The 25,238-nt window shown below is 50.5% G+C and overlaps 1 protein-coding gene across 4 annotated transcripts in view; it reads left to right on the top strand.

Moving 5' to 3' along the window:
* PLXNA2 (plexin A2) overlaps positions 1-25,238 on the top strand; it is a 210,439-nt gene that overhangs the window by 2,975 nt on the left and 182,226 nt on the right. For 3 of the 4 annotated variants that reach the window (XM_045838401.1, XM_045838403.1, XM_045838404.1), the window contains exon 2: positions 21,697-22,964. In XM_045838401.1, the coding sequence (XP_045694357.1) occupies positions 21,732-22,964 (1,233 nt within the window). In that variant the 5' untranslated portion in view covers positions 21,697-21,731. Of the gene's footprint in view, positions 1-19,901; positions 20,048-21,696; positions 22,965-25,238 lie in introns of all 4 variants that reach the window. The other variant, XM_045838402.1, reaches the window with a different exon arrangement.

Genomic DNA, 25,238 nt, shown 5'->3' on the forward strand with positions numbered 1-25,238 from the left:
TGCTCAAAATGAGATTGAAAAGAAAACCCTCAAAAAACAGCTACTTCTCTCTTAGGCCTCTCTTCCATCTACAAACACTTCTGATGATTCCGTTAATCTTTATTTCATGGGCATGTTACAAGAAAACACACGAGCGGGACGGGAAGCCAGTGACACAGTTAAATATACAGGGCAGCAGCTGGCAGTAGCCTGGACCCGCCTGTTCAGGTACTCTGAAATATTTATGGTTCTGGGATTGTCACTGTTTGGGGGTTTTATAGTCTCTCTCCTGCCTCCTTTTCTATGGCTGCGTCCCCAAGATATAGGGTTTGGGGTCCGGGAGGCTATTCCTGTCTCCAGCAACAACGCCCCCCAACCCCCAGCTGTCTCTCAGTGTTGCCACACAGCTGTCCCCCCACACACAGACTGGGGCCCAATATACTTCTGTCCATCATAGCAAACAGGCAAGGAACTCTGAGCCAAGCCCCTCGTCTCCACCCCCATCCTGGTCATAGGGAGACTGGAGCATTGTGTTACAGTCTGTTAACTACAAATAATTCAGGACCGTCCACAGGGAAATGCAGAAACAGGCTTTGAGGTGCCGTAGTTTTACAGCTCACGTGCAATCCCCCCCATTGCTACCACCCTCACCCAGGGGCAGTCTGCTATGAATTCATTATATGGGAATATTCTGTTTCCCCCCTGCACATATGCTCGGTTCAAACAATGATGAATGGAACCAATTCCCTTATGGGAAACAGTTTTTTCACTTAGTTACAAAGATTTCATGCCCGATTAGAGTAAATGAGGGTGGGTGTGTGTCTACTTCTTTTTTGGTCATTTCTAAAGGTGAGCCCTGCAGAGACAGAAAGAAAGGCAGTTCTTCCCAGGGTCAAACAACTGGTCCCAAGGGAGGGACCGATAGTCAGAATGGAGACCCCCCCTTTCTCCTGGGCTTAGCCCTTAGGCACTGGGCGGGGGCATTCCCTGGCATGGGGCATATGGAACTTCTTTATCTAGCTCCACACTATTCCATCTGGAACTGAGGGCAGAAATAGAGGCGAGAAAGTTCTTTGTCAGGAGCAGGGTCCCTACTGGGTAAGAGTGTAAATAAAGGAGGGGGAGTAAGGAGGGGGGCTGAAAGAAAAGGCTTAGGCCTGAGCAGTACAAAAGTTCCCTGCTCTCACAGTTGGTTAACCATTAACCCCCTGCCCTGCCCTGGTCACATCCTCGCTTGGATGAGGGTATCTCTCAGAACCCTAGAGGACCAGCCAGTGTTTCCTGTGTGTCTCTCTCGCCCCAGCAGAGTGTTCATTCTGCCTCCCCTTGCCAGCTTTAGCCCCAGGTGCAGTCCTGGCTCGCACTTACCCCTTTCTCTCCCTCTTCCCTGGCACTGGCATCCTCTTCCCACCCCCTGCCAGCTGTCCCTTCACCCTGGCATGGCCAGTTGTCTTCATGGCAGGATACGTGTCAGGGCCAGGAAGCAGGCAGGGCAGCAGGGAGAACGGGAGCCGGTTTCACTCTGGACTCCAGCACAGGAACTCCAGGCTCAGGTTCTAGACCACTTGGAACATATGCATCACCCCAGGACACCCAGGTTTGCTTGGGGGATGGAGGTGGGGAAGGGAGTTTTTGCCCAAGTCTCCTTCTCCTCCAGGATCACTCAGTTCTCCTAGTGTTTCTCACTGTGGATCTGGCCTATGGGTTCCTCTTTTGGCCTTCTGAGATCAGGCCACTCTATCAAAGGCCTTGTCAAAGCATTTTCAGCTCATCAGACCTGATATGTTGAACTTCAGGGGGAAAAAAAACAGCAGATGAACCAAAGATGCAGACCAAGATGCCGGAGCCAGGGCACACATGGAAAGACCCAAATCACGATGTAGAAACAGCCACAGATGAACGGAGGGAAGCAGGCTGACAGAAAGGGGAGGTGAAGGCAGAGAGACTGGACACTGTGAACGAGGCAGAAAGAGCTAAGAGCTAAAACATAAAGCAAGTGGAAAAGACCCTCCCAAGCAGAAGGAGCCTCTCATCCATTTTCCCAGGCAAGCAAGGGAGGTCCCCTCTGGGCTGACCTGGGAGACTGAAGTAGCAGGTTATCTCCACTAGAGGGGGCTCCTGAAAACCAGACTTGGCTCTAAACAGTGGTTTTTGTGCTTTTTTTTAAAGACAAGAAAAAAATAGATGAGTTATATTAGAAACCACCAGCTGTCACTACCCAGAGACCACAACTGGTAGAGTCCTATTGCCAGTAGGACCTCCGGGCCCCTGTCTGGTTGCAGGGGAGCAGAAAGGCGCCTGCAGCATTAAGGAGGGCTCCCCAGGGTGGGGAGCAGCTCAGGAAGAGGCCTGTCCCCGACAGGATGCTTCTGGGATGTGAGGCAGGGAGAGGGATACCTTCTCAAGTTAGCAGGCAGTCCACTCTGCAGGCTGGCCCGCCAAGAGGCCCTGGCCTCTCTTTATTAGCAATACGAGTTTTTGGCCCGTCCCCAAGCGCTTTCCCATGCCTTCCCTCCTCCCACCTCCCTAAAGGAGGACTTGAGAACCCCTCCCAGGTGGTGGCCAAACTGTTCCTGAGGAGACTGTTTTAAAGAGACCTTTCAGGAACTGAAGGCATGTCAGAGTTGTATCGCTGATTTAATCTTTGTCTTCCTTTTCTCTGTGGGAGCCTTTCTCTGAATTATAATTCCCCCTTTCATTTCAGCAGAGGACAATATGGAGAGAGAGCAGAGTCCAGAGGCTTTTCTCATCTGAGGAGATAATAACTGTCTAAGGGGGTATGGAAAAATATTGAAGTTGTGGGGCTGGCAGAGGGCCAGAAAGTAGCATCTCTTCAGGTCTGATACCAACTCCTGATATTTAATCTTGGCTTCACTTTGGCTCAAATTTACCTGGGGTCAGGACGGGGTGGGGGCAGGAGGGAAAGAGGAGGGAGAAAAGGAAAACAAGATAAATGTATCGAGTTATGAAAGTTTAATCCTGCTTTTCCTTAGCTAAAATTACTTTTGGTATGAGAGATAAAAGGCAGCTGAGTTGCCCTTGGAAAGTTCAACTGCCTTTGAGAAGGAAGACGGGGAGGGGTCCTGGGCCTCCAAGTGATTAGCCCCTGAATGAACTTGTCTCCTCTGCATCCCCCCCACCGCCCGCCCCCACCGCCAGCCCCACCCAGCCCACGTTCTGTCTGAAGCTTTGAGAGACTATAGCGGCTCTGTCAGAGACACTCCTGTGCTGTCCGCACTGTCCAGGGAATTAAACTCATGGGCTTTCTCATTTTGTAAGTAAACGGTCTCCCTTCCCCTCCCATAGTTTGGAGATGGAGAGACAGAGGAAATGAACATCCCCTCCAACTTTAACCTTCACAGTTGAGATGTACACCACACTTCTTGTCCTTGCAGTGAACTGAAGACACTGAAAGCAGGAATTGCAGTCCATTTCAGTTTAAACATATAGGAATTGATCACTTACGTAGTGCTAAGGATGTACTAGCGCCTGGTACAAAATGAAAAAGTAATAGGTTCTACCTTCAAGAAATGTACAGTGTCCTGGGGGGAGGGAGAAGTACATACGCCAAAAGCCCCCAAAGAACCTTAGTATAGGCAGAGTGGAGTTAAGAGTGGGCTGGGGACTCAGGAAGTGAAAACACAGAAGCTTCTGGAAGCTTTTGCTCTAGGCCATGGAAGGCGCCTTGGAGAGGAGCCAAATACTTGTAGTGCTGATAAAGAGAGGCCAGGAGACAGACTCAGGTGCCTGAGAACGTCACAGTTTCCTGCCGAGAATGACTAACCTCGCTCATTCCTCTGCCTCTAAACTACCCCTGAGCTGCCCCTCATTCTCCTCGCAGACTGTGAACTGACAGCACTGGGTTTGTTTTCTAACAGCCCACGTCCTACCCCAGGATCCCCGTCCCCCCGCGCTCCCTAGGGTTTCACATTGTATTCTATGTAAATTGCATCCCTTTCCGGTCCCTGGAGTTGGCAGTGTGGTTCATCAGGAAATGTTGTTACTCATCTGTATTCACATGTTGGTGTCCAGGATCCTGCTGTTAATTCACCCTCTCTTATCTGAATGAACACATTAAGTGGATCCCACCAGAGAGAAAATTCGGGTTTTACCCTTACCCCTTGGCAGAGCAGCAGAGCACACTTCAGCAGCCATCTCTGCCATCTGCCGCCCGCTGCCTGGAGAAGGAACCACTCAAAGCTTCTGCGCAGAAAGAAGGCGCAGGAGGATTCGTGGAGGAAGTTCCAGAGGAGGCAGACTTCGACTCAATTTAAAAATTACCTCTAACCTTATAATGGAAGGTAGTGTTGTCCTTGCTCCTTGAAGAGTCTGGGGTGGGGGAGATCCCTGTACTGGGATGGACAGAACCAGGGGCCATGCTTGGGCTTTAGGAGGCCTTTGAAACCCCTGAAAGCTTGTGCTTTCAAGAACTATGTGGAGATTATATATATACATACACACACACACACACACACACACGTGCACACACACATATATGTATTTCTAAAGAGTAGTTTATGACCGTCACCCACCCTCAATGCAAAGAACCAGGACCCTCTAGTCTCCAGGATTTTCTGCCCACCCCTCAGTTTCTGCTCCCTGCTCTGGTGGTTGCAATGGGGGCTTCGGGTGAAAAGCTGTCACCCAGGAGTGCCCTCATCTCCATCCATGGGTTGGATGACTTACTTGAAGAGTAAACAAGAGACATGCAGACCAGGCTCAGGAGTGCCAGGGGAGCCCAGTGGTTGTAATTGTTCTGCAACTATGGGCAAGTCATTTACCCTCTCTGATTAGGAGGCAGGGCCCGGGACACCTCCCTTTAAGGCAGAGAGGGTGGAAGGCTCAGGAGGAGAGGAGGGGGTGGGTAAAACTGCCAGGCCTGCCCTGAGAGGCAGGAGGACAGGGGCAGACAAGTGGCAGGAGGGGATGTTGCTGCTTTGAAGCACTTTCCTGCTTCATAAAAGCCAAAAGCCTCACTGGGCTGGGTAAATATTACGTTGACCTGTGACCTCCACCTCCCCAGGCTGCTCCCAAAGCTTCCTGGTCTTTCTCCTGACTAACAAAGATACCCGAGGGAGAAGAGCCTGTTTTCTGAACTTGGGGGTTGTCAGTGGGAACCCAGCTCAAAGCTAGACAGAAAGCCCCGGCTCCTTGCCTGTCCTCGCCCCAGGAAGGCCCTGCTCTGGGTCAGGGAACTCTCCCTATGTCCCTGCTCCCCAGTGGCAATGGTGGGTGGTGGTGTTTCCAGGAGAGAGGTGATCAGATTTTCCCAGTCCCCTGATAAGACTGCCCCCCACCCCCACGCAGCTGCCTAGACCATCCTGACAAGTCCCTGACTCTCTGCGGAATTAAAACCCACAGCACTAATGGTTCTGTTAGGCAAACACCCCCTAGTTTTAACCAGGAAATTAGGAAAATTTAAGTCTGATGTCCCACTTTTAGCAGCCCCCGGTGTGAAACCCATCAGCTTTCTGGGCTCAGGACCCAGCTGTGAGAGGCTTCAAGAACATGATCATCAGACCACCAGCCTGTGAAGCTGGGAAGCCACACCCTCACCCTGGGGCTGGAAGTTTCGGTCCCAGTCCCACCAAGAGCGTCAGAACAGATGGCCAGGAAGAGTGGTGTCAGAACAGGGCCCTCATGTGCCGGCACAAAGGGCCTGACTTCACACTTGTGCCCTTGCTTCTCCCTCAAGATTTCTCACCTTCCCACCATTTGCTCCCTGGTCCCGGGAGGGAGGCAAGACAGAGCCCTAAGGCCCTAGGAGAGCTGGCTCCTCACCCGGAACCTCAGTTTCTCCATTTGTGTAGTGGGAATGGCTGCTTTTCAGGTCTCCCCAAGGGCCCTCTCTTACCTTTGTGTCTGGAGCCGGGCACGGTGAGATAGTGAGGGGATTTGGAGCAAGGACAATGGTTGCAAACCTGCAAACCTATTCTAAAACTGAGAGCAGGAATAAAGCCAAGCCAGGGACATTTTTCTTCTCTCGCCCTGAATTTGTTTGGAACTTTGTGAGAAAAATAAGACTTTATTTAAAGAAGATGTGTGTGCTGGAGGTTTTCATATGCAAAAATAGATAAAAGGCTGTGGACTGCGTGGAGACTGGAAACAGAGGGAGGCGACTGGTGCACGGCTCATTGTTAGCATTTGATCAGGGGGCTGGAATTTGAATTCTGAATTTGTTAGCCTGGTTCATGCCACTCTTAGACCCCATGCCTTCAGGTCTAAGAGTGGGATGAACGATACTATCAAAGAACTGGGGAAGTGGTGTTTTTCTGGGAGTCAACCTCCCATAGCAGGGGAAGGGGCGGATGTCATGGGCCTCCGCCTGTCTGCCTGCAATAGGCCCACATCTTTCTGCAGACAGAGCTCCTCAGAGCATGGGTATGGACGAGGCAGGCATGGCATGAAAAATATTAGCAGGAGCTGGGTCCCAGAGCCCAAGCTAGACCCTGGGGCTCAGGGATGAGACCCTCAGCCAGCTCTAGCTATTGGTCAGAACGTAGCAGGAGGCCTGGGAGCCACATCAGCTGTCTTCTGCTAGCCCAAGAAGCTCCCCACCACCCTCTCAGCTGAAACACAAGAGCCCTACTCCTGGTTGGAAGTGCAGAGCATGGGAAGGCATCTCTCGGAAGAGAGAGCCCTGTGTGTTCAAGAGTACTATCTCAGCATCGGCTGTGGAGAATGGGCATGACAAGGTGTCCTCGTTTTCTCTTCGAAGATATTATTAAGAAAACAGTTTGAATTATAAAAGGAACAGGTGTTCTGTGTAGGATACTTGGGGAAAGTGTTTTCGGAGCATTTCATCACAGCTTCTTCCCAGGCCCACGTCATAGATGTGAAACCCAGGTCCACTCTGGGGGAGCAGGTTGCCCCGAGTCACACAGTGAATGGCCAGGCACTGCTCTCCTTCTCAGCAGGCTCCTTTGCCCCAGCCTAGCTCAGCATACCCTCTTGATCTGACCACTGAGCCACCTTCTCTTTCCAGGCTGTCATTCCCTGAACTCATGCCCAGAGACCTCTCCTGTTTGAGCAGGCAGGCACCTTACAGTAAAGTGGTATTCCCGGAGAAGGGACCTCTCCCCTTCTCTGCCAGTCTGCTAGCCCTTAGTACACACCGACTGCCTCTCCACGGTGCTGAGCAGTGTGGTGTAGGGAGGCACCCCTCTTAAATAGCCCCAACCAGCTTTCCCCCATGCACAGCAAGCCTTGCTATTTGCACAGTCAATGGCTCTGGCAAGGCCAAGCCGCTGCTCCTTTCCCGAGAGGCGCTGTGGGCACTGTTTGTGTTTCGGTCTCTATAGACTCAGCATTCACACTTGAAGAGGGTGAGACAATGACCCCAGCAGCTGTTTGCAGACTGCCGGCTGGGAGGCTGCCGGGAGAGTTGGGCCAGCCAGGGTTTGGGCACCCCGCACCTGGGTGCATTCTCAGGCAGCCACAACCAACCCAGTGGGAATGGTGGGGGCATTGGGACGCAGACAGCCTAGTCCAGGCCACCTAATTGGCTGCCACCTGTACCCCCAGCTTCCATGGCCAGCCTTTCCACTAGCTGTGTAGTCCCTGAGGGCCTTAGGAGAAACCGGAGGGGCCTGGCTCCTGTGGAAGCAGCCATTTCTTGCCTGAGCGCAGGAAGAGGCAGATCACTTGTCCAGATAGAGGAACATGGGAAGCTTCCCCAGGAGCCTGCCCAGGTAGAAGAACACAATGCTTACAAAGAGATTTTTGAATGTTGTTTTATGTGATTGAACAAATGTTTGTTGAATATTTACTATGCACCAAGTATTAAGGGAGGGAGACAAGTCACTGTGCTGGATCCTGAGGAGCTTACAGTGTGCCAAGGAAGGAAGGGTCTGCACACAAATAACTGTCACACAGGTCAAGTAGAAGTACCCAGAACAGAAGAGAAATTAACCAGAGCCACCCGGCCCTAGAAAGGGCCATCGGGGAAGGGAAGGTGCTCCATCCACAGTCATTTGGGGAATTCAGGCAGAGGATGGAAGCTGTTGACCGGGTCTCAAGAAGGGATTCCTCTGTGGCACAGAAAGGTATATAGCTGATGGCTGAGATCACCACCCACCTCCGGATCTTCTAACCTTGAGTCTCCCTGTTTGCTACTCAGGAAATTCAAGGAAGAAAAAGTTGAGAAGGGAAGTTGAGAGTGTCAGGTTCTCAGCTGCTGGCCTTAATTCCACGGTAAATAAAGCTGCTCTCACACCTTCACCCTCACCACTCCCCTGGGAGCAGGGTGCCAGGAAGGTTAGGCTAGAGTAAGCCCTGGTCTCCCCTGGAGCCGGAATTCTCCTAATCACGTTAAAATGAGCACTCCCTCTACAAGCAGGGGCAGACCCCTCTGAACCGAGACTTGGTCAGCCCTCTGCACAGCTCTAACTTCTAATCATTGTCATAAACGGGATGGAAGCAGCTGCTCACTCCAGTCTATTATCAGCTTGGTTGGAGACAGAGAAATTTAAATGACAGTAAGATGCTTAGCAAAGAAACGAAAGTCGAAAGTCGGTGTTAAAAATAAAGAAAACAAGACAGCTTGTTTCATCGAAATAGAAGGGTTATTAAACAGCCTTGAATTAATCAGTGATCTGCCAGGGTTGGAAATTGAAGAGCAGCAGGGCCAGGGTAGCTGGGAGAATATGAGTGGGGGAGAGAAAGACGGCAGTAGGAGCTGCCTGTGCTCTGGGATCAGCTGCAGGGGCTGTGGAAATGGTCTTCAGAGGAGCAGTGGGCAGCTAGTTCTCTACCCACAGAAAACAGCAGGTTAGTTAGGGAGGGGACTTTGGCACCCCAGCCTCTGCCTACAAAGTCCTGCTTCTGGATTCTTTCCATCTGCCACCACCAGGGCCAGGCCAGGGGCCAGCTCCAGCCCTCAGCCCTTCCCCAGCCCTCCCCCAGCCCTCCTTCCCACCAGCCAGGTCTGGATGGGAGCCAAATGGCAGTTGGTGGCTGGCCACAAGCTTCCAGCACCAGGCCTTTTCCTCTTTCACAGGGGTCCCCAAGGACTCAACTCTGAGTTGAGCTCCTAATACCCTGCCCCATTCCCAAAGAGTGGTAATGGTATATCCCTGAGTGTGGGCAGCGTTGCCTCCTGGAGGCAGGGAGGAATCGCTGGAGTAAGTGATCTCTCCTTGGGCATATCAAGTGGTGGCACCTACAGACCCAGGCCACAGAGAAGTAGGGTGACGTGTTTGACTCCAGGAGCCTACATCCAAGTCTAGTTCCCCGTGTGGGACCTTTGACAAAATACTTCACCTCCAATACACCCGAGTCTTCCCACCTGTGAAATGGCAACGCTGTTGCTAATCTGTCCCTCACCAGCTTGCGTGAGGGGTACATTAATGAGGTAACAGACACGAAATTCTTAGTGAACAGTAAAACTTAGTCACCGCACACATACTAGTTTATATTACAGTGGGGTCCCCTGGGACCTCAGAACAAACCATCACAGGAGAAGTTTTGCAGAGGGCATGAGATGGGTCTGGGAGCAAAGCTAACTCGTTCACACCTTGGTGGGGGGAGGGGAGAGGACCGGGCCACATGTCTGGGTGCACATGAGCACCCATCCCATCCCATCTGTGTGTGCAGCATGCTGGATCTTGATTCAATCATTCCAGGAGCATTTGCTTTGCTCTTTGACCTCAACATTCTTTCTCCTCAGCCCCCCTCCCCCTTGCGTCCCTCCTGGCTGTTTACCCCTTTCCAGACTCTTCTCTCACACCCCATTCATCACGGGGCCAGATTCTCACTCAGGAAGCTCTTTTCATCTCTCTGCCCCAGGTCTCCGTGCTGCACTGGCCTGCCTGCCTTCCCCCTGCTCTCCCTCCAGCACATTCTTCTCAGCCTCAGATAATTGCTCCCTTCACTTTCCCTCCACAGTGGGGCTGGGGTCCTCAAAATCCAGAGTTGATAGGGCCTCAAGGGTCTCAAAAGTCTCTTCTCTGCACGCTCACCCAGGGGCCGATGCCACCCAGGTGTTATGTGTCTCCAGTTGAGTGGAGTGTGCGTGCATCTTGTCACAGACAAGTCCCTTACATGGACAGACTTCCGCCCCTCTCCTGAATGCCTACCACTTCGCAGTCTGCACATGTCCCTTTTATCCAGCTCCCCAGCACTTCCCCTGCTAGAGTGTGTGACTATGAGCTCGCCTGTTCCTTAAGAGAGGCTGCCTGACAGCTGAGGATCTTTCTGCAGGAGCTCCAAGTTTCAGACAAAGAGAGACAAATAATAGAAACTGAAGGTGGGAAGGCACAGGGTAGGGACACAGCCTGCTTAAAAAGCTTCCTCATAAAAAAGGAGTTACAGCTTTTTATTCAGAGTCTCGGCTGTCAGTTCAGGAAAGCACAGGACAGAAGGGGAAGCAGGGACGGATAAAGGAGAGGAATTTCTTCCAGCTCGATGGCCAGACCAGTATGGATAGAGACCAAGGGATGTGGATCTCTAGCCTGTGAAACTTTTCAGCATCTCCTCCTTCCTCTCCTTCTTTCCTGGCAAGGGTTCCTGGATGAACCACCAAGAGCAGGAGAAGTGACCGTTCAATCACTCTCAAGGCTATGAGAGATGTTGGGTGGTAATCTGGTCAGTGTGGAGCCAAAGGGACTAGGGAGAGTGGCTACTAGAAACCAGCTGCACCCAGTGTCTTCTCGGCCTCTCCTAGGAGCTGGGAGTTGGGGAACGTGGTGACATAGAATCACCCCTCACCTGGGTGAAACTGGCTCAGCCTTTGTTGCCATCATACAGGGCAGCTGTGACTGCCAAGGAGATGATGCCCTTGTACACTGTTTCTCCAGAAAACAGAAACGCGAGTAACTGGTGTTTATTCCGAGCTGCAGAGTTTACAGAAACACTTTCACAACCATTGTCTTGTTGCTTCTCACCTCAACCCTGGGAGGTGTCCTTTTATAGCTGAGAAAACAGGTTCTGAAAGGTTAAAAAGCATGACCAAGGTCATCAGCCTATGTGATGGAGCAAGATTAAGCCCCGGTGTGTCTCCAAATCCCTTAGTCTTTCCTGTGCACCCACTGCCTAGGTACATGCACCACAGTGAGTCTGACCTCATTGTAGACAAGCCCTGTTCTGAAACCTTTCTGGGGAATCTCACCCTCCCCCACTCTGCTCGTGATCACTTCATGTTATCAGTTGACCATTTATTATTATGTACTTTTAGGTGATCTATGATGTTATATGATTTGTGGCTTTGAAGCTCTCTTGCCAAAACTTCGGAGCTCTCCTGCACAAACCTTGGCTGCATTGGGCATTCTTCAAAGGCAGAGCTGATATCTTCCTGTTCTTCCCCATCCATCATCCCACTTTGTCCACCTAGCCAATGATATCGCTCTCTACCTAGCGGATTCAAGAGGAATGCCAAAAGATCAGCTATGACAAATCACGGAGCCAAGTGTGGTCATTCAAACCATGTCTTAGGTCAGGCTAGTAGTTATGATAAGGCAGCGAGTATCCCTGTCTCCCTTTTCTGCTTTCCATGGTTCAGACCAAGCACAGACTGAGTGAAAAGCACTGGGCTAGTCCCTGCCCTCTAAGAGCTTCCAATTTAATGGGGAGCTAGGACAGAGTCACATAACATATGAGAGCCAACACTGCAATGCAGTATGTGCTAAAACGGCAGTTTCTAATTGACTTTTAAGGAGAGATGGGCGATTGGAAGCAGGGAGGCCCTAGAGTCTCCAGGAGGCTTTGAAGAATGGATTGGGTTGAGTAGGCAAAGCAGAAGGTAAAGATAGATGTTCCGGAGAGGGGACCACAGAGGTAAAATTGTGCAAGGCATTCTGGGGACTCAACAAATGGGCTGGTGTGTTGGGACTTGGAGAGAGAGAAAGGGGAGCCGGACAAAGACAGGAGAGCCAGCGAGTTTGGGAAGGACATGAACCTGGGTGCTTAGGAGTCCATCCTGGAATCCACCTGGGCAACAGAAGGTGTTTCCCTGGGTAGATATCACACTCTGGCCTTGTGCCTGCCAAAAGTAGACAAGGGATCTGAGGCACAAGGAATGAAGCAGTCCAGGCACATGTGACAGGAAATGTACAGCTGCCAATGGCTTTCACCAGCGTGTCTCTCAGCTGAGCATTCCGGTGACAGTCTTACACGGACCATTTTCAGGGAGGCGACACCAGACTCGCTGATCAAGGGGCCCACTCTTCTGAACTTTGGGGAACCCCGACTTCTGGAAATGGACAGTGTTAAAAAAATGTACCTTGCTCTGGCACTAAAAGCTGCTTTCCCTGACGTGAGGATGAACAGCATGATGGGTTGTGCGCCTTGTCCCTAGATTGTTTCAGTGACTGGCCGTGGGAGCCACTGGAAGCAGAACAACACAGGGTTCGCAAGGGAAATAGGAAGTGTTCTTACCTGGGGACTCCTGGAGGCCATTACCATTTTTTTTTCAAGAGGAGAAAGACAGGGAGAGCTTCAGGGAAAAGTAAGTGAGGTCTAGGGCTGGTCCGCTGCCTGAGGGCTGAGATGAATGCCTGATGTTTGGTTTGAATTTTCCTCCCCTCCCCCGCTTTATTTTCCTCCTTTAACCTCCCACTGCTTGTGAACTGAAGCTGTGTCATTATTCTTTGAAAACATTAGGGTGGTTAATGGCAGCATAATATGCCATTATGTGGAGTAACTGTAATTTATTTAACGATTTAGTTGGGCACTTTCTACCCTGTGGTCTGCTCTCCTGCCGGTTCTGCCTCAGATTCCCTGGCTCTGCCGTGGACAGTAAGGACAAGCGAGAAGGCAGGAGATGTATCTCCAGGATCCTTGGAGAGGTTATTTGGACTTTCTCTGAAAGGTGACTGCCAGCTAGCAACCCTCTTGGCACGAAACACCCTTGGATTACACCTGGTAACACAGAACTGAGCACACCCCCAGCCCTACTCCATTACCAAAATGGGAGCCTCCAGTTTTGACCTCTAAAATAACATACTTGCCAAGTCTTACTTAACATTCTAGTGAGTCTTTCCAGACCAGAGATAAGAGGGTTTGGTTGAAAAATAAATGCTGAGTATCAGGGCAATGTGGAACAGTGGGGGCAGCACTAGCACCGGGAGGTCTTGTGTCCCAGCGGAACGACACTGGTCCAATTGTCAACCTTCCTGAGACTCCGCTTTCCTATCTGTGACATGGGGAGAGGAATACTCATCTTGCAAGATGATCACAACATCTCTCCTTGCATATGCACAGTGAGCCATGTAGCAGGTAATTAATAATAATAGCTGTCCCTCCTTATTTATTATTTTTGTTATAGAAACACACGAAAATTGCTGTTGTTATGCGTCTCACGGCCCTATGAGCTCTCCTGGCATGAATTTGGACTTGACTTAGCAAAGCCAAATACCCTCACTTTTATTCTTTTGCCTGATTTTGAGGGAGCCTGAGAATTCCTTTTCCTGTTCTTTAAATCCTATCATGCCTCCCAACAGCAACCCCTCTCCCAGGATGGTTTAAGTAGGGTCCAGCTCAGAGTCAGGGGAGAAGTGGGGTGAGTTTTCTGAGCCCCCTGTCGTGCCCAGAGCAGGCTCCCTCCCGGGGTCCACTGCTCTTAACCTGCAGAAATTCTTTCCACCCTGGGGTGAGGTGGCTGTGGCAAGGCGCCCCTTCTCCCTGGCCGTCCTCCACAGGGGGTTGAAGAGAGCAGAGCCCATGGAAAGGGAAGGGGGCAGGGTGGTGGGGAAGGCAGCTGCTTGAAATTGATTGCTCTTGTAGTTTAGTTTATACCCTGGGCTCTCTCAGCACTGCCCGGGTGGCGACCTTTAGATAATAAAGGGAATTCTGGGAGATTTCTGACAGGCCCATGACATATGGGCAGGTCTGCAGGGTCAGGCATGTATCTCCCTGCTCTTGGCCCCAGGGTAATGAATCTTGTTTTGACTTTGCAAAGCCAACCGGCCAGTGCCCCCTCCCCTGCACCACCCCTCAAGTGAGTGCGTGTCTTTGGAACCCTTCATAACTCAAGGAGACAACTCAAAACTTTTACAGCCTGTGAGGGGAAAGGACAAACACTGGATGTTTTGCTAAGGCCCTGTGAGAGCCGGTGTGGCTTCCAGAGCTCGATCAGAGCCCAATGGGAGATCTGGAAGAAAAAAAAAAAGTAACAGAAAAGCCTCCCCAGCATGAAAAGGCTGTAGTCCCAGGAAGGCGGGAGCAGTAGCTGGGGTGGAACTAAAGGGACATTGCTCTATGGGAGTCCCAAAATATCCATATGGTTCTTGGGTCTGGGAAGTGACACATGGACTCTTCTAGGCAGGAGCAGAAGAACAGGACAGGGGAGGCGAAAAGGCAAGAACCACTCTGTGGGAAAATGCCCAAATCCTAATCCCAGAGGGATAAAGGCAGGAGAGGCAAAGCAAGCAGGTCCTCGGGCCAAGGTCCTCGGCTGGTGGAGGAGGAAGTCTGCATGCTGCCCTGGTTCTCACAGAGACAGTGAGACATCTACCTCTCTAAGTGTCTGGGCCCCGGGCTGGCTCATGCCCACCCCCTCGGCACAAGCAGGCGTGCTTAGACGTGCCTGCGCACACACCTCTTTTCTCTAAAAGAGCAATCCTTGAGCCAAGATGCTAGAGAATGTTACTCCTCCATGCCCTATTAATCTCTAGGGCTGCTGTAACAAAGTACCACCGACGGGTGGCTTAAATAAGAGAAATGTATTGTCTCACAGTTCTGCAGGCAAGAAGTCAAGGTATCGGCAGGGGTGGCTCTGCCCAAGGGCTAGGGAGGAAGGGTCCATCCCAGACCTCTCTCCTGGGCTTGTAAGTGGCCATCCTCTCCCTGTGTCTCTTTGCATCTTTTTCCCTCTGTGACTGTCTATTTCTGTGTGCAAATTTCCTTTTTTATAAGGACAAGTCATTTGGGTTACGGCCCACCCTAATGACTTCATTTTCACTTGATTCCCTCTTTAAACCCATATCTCCAAAACAGTCGTACTCTGAGGCCCTGGAGGTCAGGACTTCCACTTATGAATTGGGGGAACACATTTGAACCCATAACACTTGCTATCCTGCCTTTCTTGCCAGCTCTCAGCCCCTGCATGTCACCCCATGTCTGCCCACTGTGTGTCTGAGAAGTAGAGTCCGTCGCTGTCCTGGGCCTGTGTGGGTTCAAGGGCTGGTTTCCAGAGCAGAGAGCCACACGCAGCTCCAACCACACTGTCCTCACTGCTTTGCCACCTGGAACGTGACCTCTTCCCTCACTGTGGAGCTGGACTGTTAGGCCTCTCTGAGTTTCCTTTTTTCCCTTTCTCCTTGGAGAGAGGGTCTGGTTTACCCACCTGTAAAAGGGATTGCATGTAGAGATAAGCAGGGGATCTCTCTTCTCACGGTGAAAGAAGGCGACGGGATAGAAATGGTCACCAAGAGTTGTGTTGACATGTGCTGGGGGTCCACAGTCTCATCTGGCTCCCCTTCTCAGGAGAAGGGTGCCAGGGGGGCACAGAGGCAGCCCGTTTTCTTCTGCCTCCTCTCATCTTCCTTCTCCCTCCCTCTGGGGCAAGGTGCAGCCACTCGGCTTCACATAACAGCACAGAGTCTGGGGGGAAAATGACATTCGATTAATGAAGCAAACGCAGTTGGTATAGCAGTGACATCTAAACTGTTCCTTTGGTTCCTGTTATTTTCTGTAGGAAATTCTCCTCTCCCCAGCCCACCCTCTCTTCCCTTTAAATCGTGTGCATAAAATACGCTAATAACAATCTTCGGTGTCTGTGCATGAGTGACAGCTGAAATAAGAAAAAGACTAATCGTACCTCCTGCAGCCCTGTCACATGGAGATTAAATGAGTCTCTCTCCCTCTCCCCGCTCCCCACCCCTCTCCCCCACTCTCTCCTCTCTCTCATGGTCTCTTCTCAGTGAGCATCGTGGGCATTTGAATAATAATATTATAGACGCCATCAGGGTGACAGTGGGGAAAAAATCAGCTCAAACCCATGATTATTCCTTCAATCTAATAATTATTTAAATACCAGATAACTCCTTTCACTCTAATTGAGGCCTTTCAGCTGCCGGCATTCCCCAGGGCCTCTGCGTTCCGTTTGCCCTCTCGCTCACCTTGTGCTACCAACGTGCCTGGACTACCTCCGAGGTCGGTGTTAGACAGTGACGCTTGGAATGTTTGCATGTACAACCACGCAAATGACATTATGTCAGGTCCTTCAGGGTCATTCCACCCACCAGGGGACAAGCTGGGGCCCCATAATCTCTCATTTAGACATTTTATCCTCATAGGCATCTTAAAGCAACATAAGCCTTCTGAAGTCATTGGGACCAGTCCTCTGCCTTTGGGTAAACTTACTCCCAGACACCTGTCAGGAACATTCTCTGTTGGAAAATTCCATAATCTGCTTGGCAGTATGCCCCAGGGATCCTCTCCAGGACATCCCCCTTAATATCTAACTTTAGTCCCTTCTGCTGCAGTTCTAACTCTTTGGGGAGAAGAGGCTTCCTGTGCTTAGCCTCCATCTGACCTGTCTGTGAGGTTGCCTATAACCCAAGGGATGAGGCACAGGACACCATAGCTCCCCAGTCACAGCATGTATTTCATTCCTGTGTGTGATTTCTGCCTGGGCCTAGAGTACGTCACAGGGGGTCATTCTCCCCAACACAGAGGGAGAGCCAATGGAGAGCGTCTCTTTCCCTCCCTCTGCGCCTTAGTTCTGCATGCACCTCTTTAGGTTCGCCCCGTGCACCACTTCCCTACCCAGTCCTGGAGCCAGGCTCACTTCTGCCCATCGCAGGGCCACCGCCTCCCAAGGCACCTTCTTCTCCCCCAGCAGGCAGCCTTGAGGCAGAACATCACTGACTGTCAGGATCCTTTTACCTGTGACTAAGGAAGCACCAGACTCTACGCAGAGTTCCCATTGCAGCCTGTCCCTGACTCATTTTGGGTTAGCTTGGACAATTTGTTTCCTTCCCATAGGTTTTTGTTTCTTCATCTAAAAATAGGTCATGAATTGGAGTAATCTTATAATCTCAGCACTGGCCCTGAATTGCTGCTTTAACGACGCTGCTAATTGGAAAGGAGAGCTGCAGGAGAGGTTGGACTTCCCGCTGCCCTGGGAGAGGGAGGAGAGTGGGGAGAATTTCTAGTGCAGCTGCTCACCCCTTCCATGGTCCTCACCACCATGCCTGCTTTTTCTCTGTCACCGTCTGGCTCCTTGGGATCCTGGCCATGTGAGCCACTTGCTAGGTGCACTCATAATAGGTTCCTGTTACTGTTGTTGTTATGAAAAATATCCTAGCCAGGATGTTGCTGGCGATGGTGATGGTGATGAAGGTGGTGATGGCCAGGACAGAATGGAGATAGTGCTGATGGTGGAGCTACAGGTGGGTCCAAGGTTGTGCCATCTACTATCATCAACTTTGACTCAGTTGGCCAAATCATATCCCGACTCTAACTCCTCTTCCTACCAGCTCCTTTCGCAATAAGAAAGGCCAAGTGAAAGCATAAGTGCCGGGATCTCCTGAAGAACGCTATAGAGCAGATCAGCAGGGTGGAGAGAATCCTGCACTGAGCTGAACTGGAAATGCCTGATTGTCATTTCCTCCCTCCTTTGCCACTGACGCCCACAGCAGCTGATCAGGAAGGTATTAGATGCCTCCACTCGCTGTCACCCACACCTGCCTCCTGAATCCTGATCAGGAGATGGTGTCACCATGCCCTCCAAATAAAATATTTAGTGACACTGCTTCCCAAACAGACAAGTGTGGCCTCCGCTTGGCATCGGAAGAGCTTGGAGTAAGATGTCCTGGGAGGCTCCTCTGATAGGGCCAGCGTCCCAGAGCCCCATGTCCTAGTTTGGGCCTTGGGGTGAGGGAGAGGGAAGCTGGTAAGAGAATGGTGACTAGGCAAGCTTTGGCTCTTGAGAAAGCATGTGACAAAGTGACTTCACAAACTAGACAGAGAGAGGAGAAGTGGCAGAAAAACAGAGGCATCTTTAAATGGAAACTCCTGTGGCTGACACCAGCAGAAAATCAGAATTAGGAGAAAATGATAGGTGTGCAAGGTCATAGGCATTTGTTCACTGGCTTCTAGCAAATTGAGGATGGATAATTCATTCTAAGACAGATCATGGAATGGATGGAAATGAAGAGCAAGACATATTGACAAATAAATTACTACTAGTAAAGACTATGCATGGTAAACACTTAAAATGGGCCAGGCATTGTTTTAAGTGCTTTATATGTATTAAGTGACTTCTCCATAATAATCCTATAAGGCAGATGCTTGTACTAATCCCACTTTATGTAGATAGATAGCGTCACAGCGTGGTTAAGGACCTTGACCAATTTCACACAGCTATCTAAGCATCTAAGTTCAGAGTCAAAGCATTTAACCATTGCACTACCCAGCTTCTCATCAGATGTGCAAAGAAGGGTGTTTCTCTGAACTCAGATAGGAGACTTGATCCTTGCTAGCTGGGCCCTGCTTTGGAACAGCTACTTAGTTACGTCAGCCTTGGCATGGAAAGGCAGAAACTCTCAACTCGCCGTTGAAGTCAATTGTCCTTGTGAAAGCCACACTCCTAAGATAGAGTGTGAGCCTTCCCTGCCACCCCTGCACTGCAGGAGACCATGCTGCCTCTTGACTCCACTCTGCCAGTGCCTGCTACTCCCAGATGGGTGGCCCTTGAGCCCCACGGAATGAATTTGCTTGGCTGGTCACCAAAAGCTGTCTGTCTCAAAGTGGATGTTGATTGAGGAGTAAGAGGCAAATAGCCCTACTGTAGTGATCTGTTGGGAATTCCTGACCTAACCAGGCAGGGTGGAAGAATGTCAGCATCTATCTCAGCCACAGACTTTAGAAGCTGAAGGAAGCAAGCCTCAAAGTATTATTTCATCTGAAAGAATTTCTTACAAACTGGCTAATTCAAATACCCTTTATTTTAAAATCAAGAAATAGGCTCAGGGAAATGCTAGCCTAGTCTAAAGCCATATGACTCATGGTTGACGGAGGCAGAATTTGAATCAAGGTCTCCTAAGTCCCTTACTCTTCCTCCTGCCCCATGACTTCATGCCTTCTAGCTACTAGAGCAATTTTCCAATTCATAGCTCAACTCTCAAGATCCTTAACCTCTGCCACGTTCCCTGCAGGTTGCAGAGAGACTATGTTGGGACTTGTGCAGTAGCATGATAGGGAAGGTCACCTCAGATCTATTCTCTTTCCTTTGACACATGCTTCCCAAGTTGAACCCCTTCACTGGGTCAGGGCAAGCTGGGGATCAAAGCTCTTCCCACAATATTCATTCCCAAGAAAAGGAAGAATATGAGCAAAAAGAAAAGTCAAGAGCTCTGGCAGGATTCCTGAAGTGCAGTTTCCTGGGGAGGCATCAGTGAAAATAGTAACTAGCAGAAGCTAGAGCATTCACTATGTGCCAGCCACCAGGCTAAGAGGTTTCCCTGCATTATCTCACTGAGTCTCGGGATAACCAGAGAGGTCGGTACTGCAGTTATCCCCATTCTACCAAAAAGGGAGATGAGACTTGACTCGCCCGCAGTCCCACATTTGGAGTATTTCCAAACTCTGCCTAACAACAAAGCCACTTACTGATCAAACTAATCTCAGGGGGATGTTGGGTAGGGAGGTGAGGTGATTGATCTTAACCTCACATCATGTCCTTTGATGTTATCTCTGCTACCAGGACCTTCTTCCTGTAGCCACAGGCTAAACATATAAATGCATATATGTTGTGGAGAAGACAGGAGTGTGCTGTCCACAAATGCAGTGCCAGTGTCTCAGAGCGCACTTTCTACAAGGCAGAACCCCAGCACAGCATGGTGACAATTATATTCCTCCTCGTGGCTCCTTGTGGAATATACTGTCCTCCACCAGCTGAGCCAGGGACATGCCCAGAATGGTCTCTTGTAGTTGCCTGTCCAGCTGGGGAATGTAAAGATTCTGTTATTTCCTCTTTGCAGCTCCTCATGAGGAATTCACGTCCTGCTACCGGCCCCAGGACATAGCTAAAAATAACTTGGTTTCAAACCGAAAGCTCCGTCTGTCTGTCGAGGCTCTGCGGTGGATGCAGGCGTGGGGCCGGAAGGGCCATGCTGGAGTCCCTGAGGTCAGCCGGGGCCCTGTGCTGTTGCCTTCCTCTTTCCAAGGAAGCCTGGGGTTCTGAGTCACCTCAGACCTCCCGGTGCAGCCTGGTTGGAGGGGAGTGGTCAGGTGGGGCCTGCCTCTGGCACTCAGGGTTGAAGTGGAGGAAGGGAAGTTTCTAAAGATACGGAGCCAAAAACCGTGTGGATTCCCAACGTGGCGTCTGTTCTGGTTCTAACCCTGTCCAGCCAGACTGGAGGGGAGAAGGAGATGGGCCCTGCTAAGCTTCCTTGGAGCCAGCTCTCCATCCTTAGACAGGGTGTGTCCACCCTGTTGCCTCGCTGCCCAGAGCTGTCTGGACTTGTCAGAGAAGGGTGCCGGGCAATTTATCTTGAAAGAGAAAAGATTCTTCTGCGAGACGGCTCTCAGTCTCCTTCTGCTACTGCTACTGCTACCTGCTGCTGCCACTGTCCCATTCCACACAAGTCAGGAGCAGCGCTCTCAGAGGGAGGGGACAGGCGCCTCTATCACACCCTTGGCCCTGGCAAACCAGAAGCTCTCCGCAGGAGCCACATTTTGCTCCTCTAGGCAGCTTCCTTGGAAAACAGAAAAGCTGTAGGGCCTGGGCATCTGAAGTGGGGCGGGGGGGGGGGGGGGGGAGGAGCAAAGGAATCGGGGCAGGAGACTAGGCTGGACAGGGCAGAGCAGGATGAGGCCAGCGGGGGTCACGGGGGAGGGGAGACTTCATGGAGCTTCAAAAATCACTAGGCTCCAGCAGTAGCCGGAATGAGACAGACCCTCAACTTGCCTCTCCCCACATTTTCTAAACCCAGAACCTGTGTCCAGGTGGCTGAAGCTGGACTCAGATGGCCAGTCCCTCTTGGCAAGGAGGCTAGTCCCACCTGCAGAGAAGCAGAAGTTGAAGCAATGTCCCCAGGACCTGGCAGCCTCCTCCCTGGGAAGCGGGGAGGAGACTAGCATCCTCCTGCCCCAGGGAAGAGCGGGTGGGAGGTGTCTACCCATTTCCCTGGGGCTGTTCAGGCCTCTGAATGGCACGGCTGAGGATCGCAGCCCTATTGGCCACAGCGTGTCTCTTTTCTAACAAGCTGTAACGGCTGACATCAGTGAGTCTTCTTTCTGGGGAGGGGGAGGCTGAAGTCCTTTCCTGGGGACGACAGAGCTTGAGAAAGTAAGGAAACGCAGCTGCATGAGGGGATATAATTTTGAAACAAAAAGGAATTTTATTTGAAATATCAGACTCTGGGAGTGGTTTTAAAAAACAGGAGATTTTCATTTGACTGGGAGAGGACAGAAGTGACTCCTGGGTAGAAAAGACTTGCCTTACTCTCCCGATCAGGGGATCAACTGGCAGGGTGAACTTAAACAGTCTTTTAACCTCTCTGAGAGAGAAAAACAATGTTTTAAGAGGACAGAAATAGAGATGCTTTGTAAAGTAAAAGGAGGGAATTTACAGTGTAAAGCTGGAGACCAAAATAGATAATAGGATTCCTTGAGCAACTCCAAGAGGGAGAAAGTGTGTTAAAAATAGAAAAACTGAAATACAGAAGGAAGAGACTCACAGAGCTAGCCAGGCCTGGGACTCCGGGTCAAGCAATTCAATTCGCTCCTCTCAGGACTATTTTCCGTCTGACCTCCCTGCCTTGTGTTTTCCAGAACCATGTGAGGGCCAACGCAGGAAGGCGGCGTGGATGAGCACTCAGCGGATCTGCCTCCTCGTCTTTGCCCCTCTCAGCATGGAACAGAGGAGGCCCTGGCCATGGGCCACAGAGGTTGACAGCTGGTCTGTGGTCTTGCTCTCAGTGGTCTGGGTGCTGCTGGCCCACCCGGCAGCCGGCATGCCTCAGTTCAGCACCTTCCACTCTGAGAACCGAGACTGGACATTCAACCACTTGACCGTCCACCGAGGGACAGGGTCAGTGTACGTGGGGGCCATCAACCGGGTGTACAAGCTGACAGGCAATCTGACCATCCAGGTGGCTCACAAGACTGGGCCGGAAGAGGACAACAAGTCTTGTTACCCGCCCCTCATTGTGCAGCCCTGCAGTGAGGTCCTCACCCTCACCAACAACGTCAACAAGCTGCTCATCATTGACTACCCTGAGAACCGCCTGCTGGCCTGTGGGAGCCTCTACCAGGGAGTCTGCAAGCTGCTGCGGCTGGATGACCTCTTCATCCTGGTGGAGCCGTCCCACAAGAAGGAACACTACCTGTCCAGCGTTAATAAGACGGGGACAATGTATGGGGTGATTGTGCGCTCTGAGGGGCAGGATGGCAAGCTCTTCATTGGCACTGCCGTGGATGGAAAGCAGGATTACTTTCCCACTTTGTCCAGCAGGAAGCTGCCCCGTGACCCCGAGTCTTCCGCCATGCTTGACTATGAGCTGCACAGTGATTTTGTCTCCTCCCTCATCAAGATCCCCTCGGACACCTTGGCTCTGGTGTCCCACTTTGACATCTTCTACATCTATGGCTTTGCCAGCGGAGGCTTTGTCTACTTCCTCACTGTTCAGCCCGAGACCCCCGAGGGTGTGGCCATCAACTCGGCCGGAGACCTCTTCTACACCTCGCGCATCGTGAGGCTCTGCAAGGATGACCCCAAGTTCCACTCCTATGTGTCCCTGCCTTTCGGTTGCACCCGGGCTGGGGTGGAGTACCGCCTCCTGCAGGCTGCTTACCTGGCCAAGCCCGGGGACTCCCTGGCCCAGGCCTTCAATATCAGCAGCCAGGATGATGTGCTCTTCGCCATCTTCTCCAAAGGGCAGAAGCAGTACCACCACCCACCTGACGACTCTGCCCTCTGTGCCTTCCCCATCCGAGCCATCAACTTACAGATCAAGTACCGCCTGCAGTCCTGCTACCAGGGCGAGGGCAACCTGGAGCTCAACTGGCTGCTGGGGAAGGACGTCCAGTGCACCAAGGCGGTAAGGAGGTGCTCGCTGCACTCTACTCCTGCTCTAGAGTTCGGGCTCCAACTCTCCGTCTTGTGCCCCACTGCACACCCTGTTCCTGGACCACCAAGGGCCAGATATAAGAGAGGTTTTCAGGTTCACGTTATCAGGCGGTAACCAGTAACACAGAGCCTGACATATACCAGGCATTCGGGTGTGTCTGTGGATCCACTGAGTCATTCCAAATATAGTGGACCCTTGAACAATGAGGGTCAGGTTGCTGACCCCCTGTGTAGACAAAAATCCACTTATAACTCTTGACTCCCCCAAAACTTAATTAATAGCCTGATGTTGACTAGAAGCCTTACCCCTAACATAAACAGTCAATTAACATCTATTTTGTATGTTATATTTATTACGTACTGTATTCTTACAACAAAGTAAGCTAGAGAAAAGAAATGTTACTAAGAAAAGCATAAGGAAGAGAAAACACAATTACAGTATTTATTGAAAACAACTATGTGTAAGTAGACCTGCATAGTTCAGATCTGTGTTGTTCAGGGTTTAACATACGTACATCAAGTGTCTACACCACACCAGGCGCTGCCGCTTCAGCGGTGACCCACACAACAAAGCCCCTCCACTCTCATGGAGCTTTCATTAGTGAAGCAAGACAAATAAATACACAAAATATGTAGCCTCTCGAATGGTGATGATTGCTGCAGAGAAAAATAAAGCAGAGAAAGGGAAGAGGCAGTACCTGACAGGGTTGATTCATTGAGAAAGTGGCCTTTGGACAAAGACTGAGGAAGGTAAGGAAGTGAGCCATGTGGGGACCTGGGAAAAACATTTCATAGAGAGGGAGTGGCAAGTGCGAAGATTTCAGGGCATGCCTGGTGTGTGTGAGGAGCAGCAAGGAGGCAACTGCAGCTGGATTGGAGCATGTGGGAGAAGGAGAGGAAGGAGATGAGGCCAGTCAGAGACAACAGGGACCAGACAGTGTCCATGTAGTGCCTTGTAGGCCACGGTGAAGCCAAGTTGGGGTGTTGATTAGGCTGGCTGATATGGAAGCAGGAAGAGAGGGAAGGGAGTTAAGTTGACTGGTAGATTACAAACTGGGGAAACATAATCAGGTGTTTGGGTAAAGGCAAAAGAGAAGAGGAAAGGGAACTCAGGATCCAGACCAGAGGACAGCAGAGATAAGAAAATTGGTGGTGAGCACTGTCCTGTCGGAGAGCCAAGTTGCTGCCATCTAAGTGGTCACCATGACACACCCACCCAGTATCCATCCACCCATCTGTCATCCACCTGCCTACCCACCCCTTCATCCGTGTACTCATCCATCTCTTCTATTTGTTACCAGCCACCAGCCTGTTCCTCCATCTATTCAAAAAGAGAGTATCGAAGATCTTCCATGTGCCCAGCACTGTACCAGATGCAAACATGAAAAGACAAGATCACTACTCTCACATATTTCATAATCTAGTTGGGGGTGGGTGGAGAAAGAGAGAGAAATATCTCATGGTATAATATAGTCTGGGCTTTAGAGACAAAGACCACAGTTCCAATTTCATCTGTGCTGCTTTCTGGCTTCAGAAGTAATTTAACATTTTCATTTCTACATTACCATCTGTGAAATGGGAATTATAATGCCTACCTTATGGGGTGACCAAGTGAGATAATACATGAGCATATCTGAACCCTGCCTGGCCTGTGGGGTGTACCATTATTAGCTAACTGTTAAGCCACGTGAAAAATGTTAAGGCAGATTTCTCTGCAAAGTGCTGTTGACTCTGGATCTGCAGCCTGGGGAAATGTCTGAGATGAAGGGACCCATATGGCTGCCTTCTGAGGACCTGAAACTGCAAGTGCCTGCTCTTGGGACCAAAAAACACTTCTTAAAGCAAGGAAGCAGATGCCTCTTTCTTCTATGCTTCTGGTTCCACTGTCATTTGCTTGGTATGATAGGATATTGGTTAAGGCTATAGGCTTTGAAGTCCAACAGATTTATAGTTAAAGATCAGTTCTACCTCTTAAAACTGTATGACTTTGCACAAGCTGTGCACCTGGTCTAAACTATAATTTTTCATCTTTAAAATAGAGCTAATAGCACTCTGTTTTATGGCTCTTATGAAGATCAAATAGAAAAATGTATATAAAGTGCTTAGCATAATACCTGGCACATAATAAGCATTCAATAAATTGCAGCTGTAATTATTAATATTAATCATAATAACAACCAGTTATTTGCTGTTATTTCACTTTTGTAAAATGAAGAGGTTGAACTAGATAATCTCCAGGTTTTTA

Source organism: Phyllostomus hastatus, unplaced genomic scaffold (assembly GCF_019186645.2).
Source record: "Phyllostomus hastatus isolate PE091 unplaced genomic scaffold, TTU_PhHast_1.1 phas_contig_283, whole genome shotgun sequence".
NCBI lineage: Eukaryota > Metazoa > Chordata > Mammalia > Chiroptera > Phyllostomidae > Phyllostomus > Phyllostomus hastatus.